This window comes from Crocodylus porosus, unplaced genomic scaffold (genome assembly GCF_001723895.1).
Source record: "Crocodylus porosus isolate Cpor-Errol unplaced genomic scaffold, CroPor_comp1, whole genome shotgun sequence".
NCBI lineage: Eukaryota > Metazoa > Chordata > Crocodylia > Crocodylidae > Crocodylus > Crocodylus porosus.
Window position 1 is genome coordinate 5,247,788 of NW_017728926.1, and position 10,148 is coordinate 5,257,935.

Sequence of the window (10,148 nt, forward strand, 5' to 3'; positions counted from 1 at the left end):
GTTTCTTATACCTCCCTCTGATGCATGTTGTATGGGTCACTGTTTGTCACTGTACAGGATGCTGGGTAGCTGGACCCCAGGTTTGATCCACTCTGCTATTTCCTACCAGCAGTTTTATTTTATCTTCTATTTATTGCCACCGGCATGAGCCAAGCTGGGCACTGGCATATTAACATGGACAGAGAAACAGAAGGGCAGTATTTCCTCAGTTTCCTCCAGGGAAGTTTTATTGCCCATCTTCTGAAATGGACTCAGCTGGAGCTCTATCCAGCTGGCAACTTACTCCTTTCCTTCCTGCTTTCTGTACACCCTGCCTGCTATCGTTCTCCTAACAACCTGTAAGAGACACAGAAGTGAAGTAGCATCTTATTAGCATATGCTCCCTTCTCAAAGGAAAGGGGGCAGGGAAACAGGATATTTGAATAACCGAGAAAATTATTATGTGTTGTACATGTTTGAAGCCAGCCCTTTTATTCTGCACGTGATAACGGGGGAGGGGGTGGGGAGAAGGGTAGAGCTTTCATACATTTCTCAAGGACTTGCATTTGAAAATGGGCAGAGTGACAATAACCGCTCTGTTTTGGGTAATGAATCTGTGTTGTCCTAGCCTGACATTACCCTGTACACCTGGGCAATGAACTCTCCAAATTGTAAGCACTAGGGAAAGTACCAAATGACATACTGCTTGACATTTCAAAGAAGAATTGAGAGCTGTGACTGGACTGCGAGCTAAATGGGGGAGGGGGGAACAGAAAGGGGAAGGGGGGGAGTGTCAGTAGCAAACTGATATGTGTATACTGTTGGTGCTGGGTGTTTCTGCAGGTATGGCCTCTTTTCCCCTGACCTTTCCTATTTCTATTTTAAAGTCAACTTTGGTACCAGCAAAAAACCATTTTCATATGGCTGTATCACTGGCCTCAACCAAAATGAAGATTGCACCGAACAAGGTGCTGTCCACAATAACTGATGGTCCCTGCCTATTGAAATCTTACATACTTCATAAACAAATGAGGTGAAGGATGGGGAAAAGGGAGTATTTTTATCCCACTTTATAGGGAGGGAAACAGAAGTTCAGACTGGTTAAGGAATTTGTCCAAGGTCACACAAGGACTCAGTGGTAGGGTTAGGGTCTGGACCCTGATCTCTCAAGACCCCTGCTAGGATCTTACTTAGCAGACCATCCTTTGTCAAGGTGGGAAGGACTAAGAGCCATGGTGAATGGCTGGGTATAACACAGGCCAGAGCAGGTTGAGGCAGGATCATTGCTTCTACTTATGCAGAAAAAGCAGAGACCCAAAATGTTCAGGGGGGCACAGATCCGCAAGGGAACTCAAGACCATGTAAAAATTGGTCAGGAATTACTGGTGCGTGACAGACTGTGACCTTGTAAAATAGTGTAGCATAGTTGTTAAACTGAGTGGTTGGGAGTCCAGAGTTCTGGGTCTCGTCCCAAGCTAAGCTACAAACTTCCTGTGTGACCTCAAGCAAGCCACTTCCTAGGAACAATATGGAAACAGCAAATGCTGCTCTTCAGTACTACCTTAAATCTGGCTTGAGATGCTCAGGTGGAAGGATCACGGTGAGCCACGTCCTTAGCTGTTGTAAATTACCATAGATGATACCAGACAGATGTCTTGCCTGGTGATTATAAAAAACATCATTAAAGGGTTGCAGAGATATTCAAGTTTTACATTTTTTTCTGTTTGAATGTGCGTGTGTCTGTCTGAATTGGCAGGGAAGCAGTTCTCTTTGCCTTTTATTTTTTCCATCCTGACAGCAATCTTGAGTTGTTCCACTCTTGTCAAGTTTCCCATGCTTTCCAGTGTGATGTGTTTTGCATTTTTATCTGCATTGGATTATTGGAGCAGGAGTCTAAACACTTAAGTTACTGTAAATCCCTTCTCATATGGAAGTCAGTGAGCTGTAAAATATTTAAACTGTCTACAGTTGTACCTCGTTTGTTTACACATTTCCAGTGGGCTGCTAAAAGGTAACGTGCTGTAATAGAAGAAAGATTTAAGATTGCGGAATCAGATTTCATAACAGCTTTGTAAGCACTCTGAGTGTACACATTGACTTAATGGAGTAGCATATATCTCAACAATTTCAACCCTTAGGCCAGGTACGAACATTACACTTTTACCAGTATAAGTGATTGGAAACCGGTCTATACCTGTACCAGAACAGAAGTTCGGCACCCATAAAAATGGCAGAACTTGGTTTAAGGTTTGCCCACCCTGCCAAAGGGCAAATGTGTGTTTTGTTTGCTACCGATCTAAACTATTCCACTTACAGAAAGCTGTGCAACTTAGATCAGTTCCACCTTGGGCAGCTTTTTGAACGTCTGTACCCAGCCATAGGGTCTAAGTGATGCAGTGAATTAAACCACTCGTGTTTTACCCCCTGAGTCCTTGGTTCAGTCTTTGGGCTCTGTTCAGCAGTAAAAATAGGTCTTGTTTTGGCTCTCTTAGGCATTGGACTGAACTGTGGGACTGTCAGGCAGCTTCAAACACCTGGCAGTGGCTGCTGGAGAGGGGCCTGGACTCCAAATGCCAGGTAGGGCTGTGGAGCAAGTCCTCCCCTGAGGTAAGTGATCTCGGAGATGAACAGAAAAACTGCCCCCCCTTGCTTAATTGAATTATTGAGGTCAGTCCCTTCAAGAGCTCTCTCAAAGAAGTAGAATAGCGGCAACGTGCAGGAGCAGGGCCCCACCACAGACCTTGAGGCCTACTTCAGATACTGAGCTTAAAGTACAGGCAGCTATGGCAATACTGGGCATGTCTGCATGGCAGACTTCCCCCTTGAATATTCAGGTGCATGTGGCTTTCTAAACTCCTGTATCACCTACATCAATCTCCCTTACACATGTGCAGGTTAGACACATGTTTGGTTGAACAGATTAGACAGGAGCGGTCCTACCTCGAGCAGAGGCATAGACAAGATGATCTTCAGAGGTCCCTCTTCTATGAAACTATGGCCCTGGGGATGGATACCTCTCAAGTCGGCAAGCTCTGCTAGTGATAAAACTAAAGATATAGGCTAAGCCATGGCCCATCCCTCAACTTCACTCACTTTGCAGCATGTGGATGCACTGAAGTCACATGTCCCGAAGTTGCATGCTCCAGTCCTCCCTTGCCATTCCCATTATTCACACACTTCTAACAGAATTTCAGTCTACCACTTACTCCTTTCCTGTTCATCATCCTGTTAAAAAATGCTTTAGTAATTCTTAGGGGCAGTTAGAAATCAGAACTAGGATCTGAGCACAGAGGTAGGTATGATCTTATCCACAGGTTTTGCCTGCAAACATGTAGGATACATGTGCATACTTATGAGCTTTTAAGGAGATGCATGAAGGACAAGTTGCAGAAAGAAAACCTGTTTGTCACCTCCAAGGTATCTGTGGGCAGCAGTGCAATGTAAGGACCCATTTGTAGACCTGACTGAATAACCCCATAGTGATTATTTCACTAGATAAATGTCATCATTTTTCTATTATCAAAGTGGCCACAGATATCTTCATAAAACTTTCAAATGTGTGTCTTGTATGGATTTTTAAAAAATAATCTACTAATGATCTATAAATTAAGAATAATACAGTGCAACTATTTGAAGTTTACAGAGTTCGCTAAGTCGTTTCACTCTGATTGAATGAAGTGAGCATAGTAACAGTACAATGACATGAATTCAAATTGCTTCTTGGAATACACTCACAACTAGAAATGGAAAACTCTAAAACTCTTGGTTCAGAGAGTTTTAGACCAACTAAGAAATCACAAAAAAAAATATCTTTCTTCGTAGGCTTTCAGGTACATACACACTTCTTCAGGCTGAGGGAAAATTAAAGGTGGTAAAAGCCCCCAAAAGTGAGAATTTCTAGCTGTGAGTTTTATTTTCTACAATTGTTAGCTATGCAATTCAAAATTCTGTTGACTAGTTATGCTTGCAGATATTTGGCCAGGCATTCCTGACTGTATAAAGCTCATTTACAAGAATGATTGTAGAAAAGTACAGTACTCTTTCCTGCCATGGCAGGGGGTTGGACTAGATGATCTTCTCAGGTCCCTTCTGACCCTAGAAACTGTGAAACTATGAAATGAACACAGACAAAGCCAGTTTATTTACAGATTCAAAGTACTTGCTATCTTTTGCCAGTTTCTCAACCTTTCCTGAATGTTATCAGGGGAATGGCACTTTTTCCTTATGAGTTTGCCCTCCATTGAAGGAGAATGCAATGTCAACCAACTGATTCAGGAATGGTTAAATTCTCAGTTGTTCTACTAAACTTCCTTCAGATAAGCAGCTAAAACCCCAGATACTCAGACCTCATCTGGATCTGCTGATTCTGCAAAAGGGTATTTGGGGATGTCAGAAGAACAAAACAGAAAAAAAACACCTTTCACCCAGCATTCCCAGATGATGACTACCCTATTTCAATTATGTCTCAGATCATCCTTGTAAGAAGTGGTATTCACATTTTGTCAGTGGGTCAACTGAGATACAAAAGGCAGTGAAAATGTCTCAGCCAGTGTTACAAGACGAATCATTAGCAAAGACAAGATCCAAAGTTTGGATCATTTTCTCTGAGAGCTTCAGTTTAATGGCCAGAACTTCTTTTTCATTTCACATGAATAAAGAAATTCAGATGCTACACTTTTTCTGGGCTCTCCCCAGCTTGCCAGGACCACTGCAAGAGGTCTCCAGCACTACAGCAAAGGGTCAACAATACCCGAGAGACCTCTATTTCTTCATTAGAGGTCTCTTTGGAAGCTTATGGTGAATGGCAGGGAGCCAGCCCTGAGAGGCATAGGATGGAGGTGGCTTGTTCTCTAGCATTTAACAGTCTGAGAAACTGTTTGCAATGCTAGGGAGGATCAACACATTTCTGGAATTAAAACCAACATGCTGGATAGCAAAAATGCAGCGAACAAGGGCTCTTTCTTTATCCAAATGCACAAGGGATCTTTCTTTACCAAGCCATAAAATCATTTACTACAAATCAATTATTTTTGCAATGATTTATTAGCTGCTCCCCAGCTGTTCAGATTGGCACTCCCCCCCATAGTCATTCTTCTCAGAAACATTTTCTCTGAAGTGCAGTTGGTCCCCTCTCCTTGTAGTCTTCACTTGTGACCCACATGTCCCTGAATGTTTTTAAACTGGTGAGGACAGAAGCACCTATCCACACTGAGAACATCCTGTCCTGGGGGGCTATGATCTTTACAGGAATGGTGCTGGGGGTCTGCACCTGGAGTTCCTTCAGGAGTCTCTCACTTAGACCGTGGAAGAGGGTTGATCCACCAGACAATACCACGTTCCCCAAGATATCTGAGTGGATACGTCCATCACATTTCTTAACACTCTGGACAATCATTTTGTCAATCCCTGGTGCTGAGATACCAGCATTAGCTGGCACAAAAAGGGCTTCAGGAGCTCTGAACAGCTGGTTGCCAACCTGGATGGCATTTCCATCTGGGAGAATATATTCACGTGTGAGTTTTCTGGGTTTCTCCTTCATTTTCTGGCTGGGCTCAATGGCCACATAGCACAGCTTCTCCTTGATATCCTTCACAATTTCCCCCTCAGCTGTGCTTGTGAATGAGTGTCCATTCTCCAAGAGAAGCCTAGCAAGGTATTTAGTAATATCTCTTCCTGCAAAATCCAGGCGGGAAACACCATGAAGTAAGCAATGGCCTTTGTAGACAGGGACCGTAAGGGTAACACCATCTCCACTGTCTAGCACTAATCCAGTTGTCTGGGCTGAGGCATAAAGAGCCATCAGCGCTTGCAGAGCCACGAACATGGCAGGCACTCGGAAGCCTTCAAACATGATCTCGGTCATTTTTTCTCGGTTAGGCAGTGTGTTCAGCGGGGCCTCTGTCAGGAGCACTGGCCTTTCGCTGGCTTTCATCCGGAGTTCGTACTTATACACATACTTCCAGATCTTCTGCATATCATCCCAGGAAGTCACTATGCCATGTTCCATTGGGTACTTAAAAGTCAGAATGCCCCTTTTGGCCTGGGCCTCCTTTCCGACGTAATAGTCCTTCTGACCAGCTCCAATCATGATAGCTTTGGATTTGGGGTAGCCTACGACAGAAGCAATGACTGACCTTGGCATCTGTTCTCCTGACAGGCCAGCCTTACAGAGCCCAGAGCCATTGTCCAAAATCACAGCTGGGCTTTCTAAAACTTTGGGATCAAACATCCCCAGGCAGGATGGAAGCAGTCTCCGAGCGGCACTCTCTCCGGCTCCACATTTCTTCAGGCACAGAACGTCTAGTCAAATATTCTAGATTCTTGAGTCACAAAGAGCTCAATTCCTTTACGGCTGGCAGCTCCTCAAAGCCGTCCTGAGACTACATCTTCCTCCCGAAAGGCCTGGGAGGGCATATGCCTTGCAGCTCAACAGCGGGAAGAGGTTTGCCTCGGTTCCTGCTGGCGCTTCTGTCCTCGCCAGTTCCAGACTGAAAAGTGAAGCTGTACTCTCCTTCTCCCCCACATAACTTGTAACAGAGGCACAACCACTACTCTCAGACTCTTACACGGAGGTGGAGGCTGGAGGCAGGTTCTATTGCCTGCATTTGCTTTTTTTTTCCCCCCAACTAGATTTTTCATCCTTCGTGGAGATATTTATGAAGAGGTCAAATTAAAATGAGTTCTCACTGCACTTCAGCTCTTGGATGGTGGAAATACCTGGTAAAGGCCTAATTCCATGTATCTGAGTCCCATAAATGGCTCAGAGGGCATAGAAACTGGTGGAAAACAAATACAGATGCTCAACTTTTTAAATCCTATGGAACGTAAATGCATTCCTCGACATGCCGTGGGAGAGAAAGAAATGGCCCCTAAGAGAATACATACTTATATAAACTTGAACAATTGTATTTTTTTAAAGGGTTTCATTGTTAAAGGGTTTGAAGCAACTGTTCTCTGTCAGGGGGATGATTCCAGAAGATAAACTTTCTGACTTACAGCCCACTTCCTAAGGAGAAGGATTATTGTGCTCATAAATTTGCCAAACCTATTTTCTAATTTTTCTGGTGGATGGATGTGGAGTGAGCAAGTGCTCAAAAAGAACTCTAGCAAGCAACGCTTTCATGGGATTTTGTGTCACGTTTTCAATGAACTGGTGACATAACATCATTTCCAAATCTTTTCTCCTGCAGAAGATGATACCGTGGTCCTCACATCCAAATTTTCCATACATGAGAGCTTAGAAATGGGTTACAGACCTGCAGCCTTTGCAGTGTGTAAAATACAGAGCAGTTTTTTTACATTGCTCATTTAAATTGGACTTTCCCTAAAACAGACACGAACGGAGAATGACTTAATTCAAAATTTATCAGATTGGATTGTGTGATTCTAGGGAAGGCTTGCCCAGCTGTCCGAAGGCTTCAGAGGGAAGAACTTTACAGCAGCAACAGCAAGGACGCCTAAGAACCAAGGGCAAGTACTTTGATTTTAGGGGCAACAAGCTTCTTGTGCTATGCTTGACACTGCAGAATCCTTATGACGAATTGCCTTGAGGAGAAGTCACATAGACAGCCAACCTGGGCCAGCCCTTTCACCCAAAGGAAGCCCATTAGCAACAAGCCCTCTGCCAGTGCCAGCAGCCTGTTCCTGCCTGGTTCCTTAAATGCAATTCCAGCGTCTATTCAACCACCAGTCAGAAGGGTCTGGGAGCTGAAGCACATGCAGCCCCCTAGTATCTAGAGTATCTTTGTTGTTATTTTGCTGTCATTTGATTAGCCAGTGGAACCAGTTAGTCTCTTCTTTTTCACCTTTTATAGCATGGGAGCAAAAGCCTACTCACTTGTGTGAACACCTGCAAAAGCCTCACAAGAAGGTGCCTGAAAGAAAGCTCTCCAGGTAAAAAGCCTTATACTGCAGATATTGTAAGCAGAGTAAATATTGCCTCATAACATGACTCACTTGCACATGTCCTGCACTCTGTGTTGCATCGTGGGCTCTGTGTCCTAAGGGATATGGAAGTACCAGAAGTTTGTATTGCAGTATTTCTGCTGGGACAGGAAGGGTGAGCCGTTCTATAGGAACCAGAATCTGAAAAGGAGGCTTGATAATTATCTCTGAGGTTGTGGTCTATACACAAATGACTTGGTTTTCAATGCTGAGTTATTTAATCAGTTCTATATGACTGGTTGGAGAGACTTTTTAGTTGTCATTTAAAACCAAATAGACACCCACCTCAGACTCTTACTTGGGGTATATCAGGATTAATCCATTTTAGCATTAGTGTAGTGGGTTAACTCATTTGATGATTTGAATCCAAACCAGTATTAAGATTGATCTCTTAATTCATCCCACTCTTAATTTAGTTTAATATTATTAAACTAAGTTAATATTACTGATGGTTTGGCTTTGGTGATATATTTTCTTTATCGTAAGCAATTAAATACAATTTAGAAGGGTTCTAGTTTTCTTTTTTTTTGATAAGCAAGACGGTCCAGGATCTTTTGAGGGCCCGAGTAGATATTAGCTGGTCAACCTTGATGTCTGACACTCTCCTTTCAGTTCTTCCTGATCTGAGGTTGTGAGAGTTCAGGTCTAAATCTTCTGATATAAATGTCTTTTAAAATAAAGGCAAATAGAACCAGAATTAGATCTGAGGCATTTATAATGTTATTTAATTGCCCATAGCAGGCTTATAGAAATCAGTATACATTTTTATCATGGATTGATTCTTTGATGTCATAAGGGTAACATCAGAAAAGGGTGCTATGATGTAAAAATATGACATCAAAGTACTTTTGTGTGTCTTCTGACATTGACTCATTTTAAAATTCAGTTGCTCAAAGCTCAGCTGGGTTATAGTAAGATGGAAGGAATGCATTCTTTGCAAAGGTGAAATCGTAAAAGGTCACATGAAGTGTGATGTTTGAGATCCTTAGATGAGATGACCCTTGCAAGTGCAAAATATCAGGGTTTTTAAAATAATTTCCCCATATCTGGAAGTGGAGCAGCAGTCACATTCCTTTCAAAGGTCACCCAGCCCTGTCTGATGTAGGTTATAAGCTCTCATAGTTTCATAGTTTCTAGGGTCAGAAGGGACCTGAACAGATCATCAAGTCTGACCCCCTGCCCTGGGTGGGAATGAGTGCTGGGATCATAACACCCCAGATAGATATCTATCCAACCTCCTCTTGAAGACCCCCAAGGTAGGGAAGAGCACCACCTCCCTTGGGAGCCCATTCCAGAGCCTGGCAGCCCTAACTCAAAGTAATGCCTCCTGATATCAAGCCTGAACCTGCTCTCAATCAATTTGTGGCTGTTATTCCTTGTTATCCCAGCTGGTGCCCAGGGGAACAGAGCCCCACCTGTTTTCCTCTGGTCCCCCCCGGTGAGTTTATAGATGGCCACCAGATCCCCTATCAGTCTCCTTTTGTGGAGGCTGAATAGATTCAGGCCCTTTAGTCTGTCTTTGTAGGGCCTGGCCTGTTGCCCCCTGACCATGCGGGTGGCCCTCCTCTGGACCCTCTCAAGGTTAGCCACATCCCTCTTGAAGCGCAGTGCCCAGAACTGGACGCAGTACTCCAGGTGCGACCTGAGCAGTGCCGCATAGAGGGGGAGGATCACCTCCTTGGACCTGCTTGTGATGCATTTGTGGATGCATGACAAGGTGCGGTTGGCCTTCCTGACCTCGTCCTCACATTGGCGGCTCATGTTTATCCTGGAATCAACAATAACTTCAAGATCCCTTTCAGCCACTGTGTTGTTGAAAAGGGAGTTCCCCAGCCTATAGGTGTGTTTCAGGCTCCTTCTCCCTAGATGCAGCACCCTGCACTTGTCTGTGTTGAATTCAATCCTATTCTCATCTGCCCACCCCTGTAACCTGTCTAGATCTAGTCGGATTCTGTCCCTCCTCTCCAGTGTGCCCACTTCTCCCCGCACCTTTGTGTCATCAGCGAATTTGGACAGCGTGCTTTCCACGCCCACCTCCAAGTGGCTGATAAAGATATTGAACAATGCCGGCCCGAGGACTGAGCTCTGGGGAACACCACTGCCCATATCCCTCCAGGTCGAAAATGACCCGTCCACCACCACTATGGGTGCAACCATTGAGCCAATTTGCCACCCATCTGACTGTGTAGGCATTGATGCCACAGTCACCTAGTTGTTTTTTTTTT

The 10,148-nt window shown here is 44.1% G+C and overlaps 1 protein-coding gene across 1 annotated transcript; it reads right to left on the reverse strand.

Moving 5' to 3' along the window:
* Nucleotides 1–5,063: 5,063 nt before the first annotated feature.
* Nucleotides 5,064–6,285, reverse strand: LOC109314226 (actin-85C-like). Its single transcript, XM_019541256.1, has one exon. The coding sequence runs from the start codon at nt 6,206–6,208 to the stop codon at nt 5,075–5,077; it is 1,134 nt and encodes a 377-aa protein (XP_019396801.1). The 5' UTR covers nt 6,209–6,285; the 3' UTR covers nt 5,064–5,074.
* Nucleotides 6,286–10,148: the final 3,863 nt, after the last annotated feature.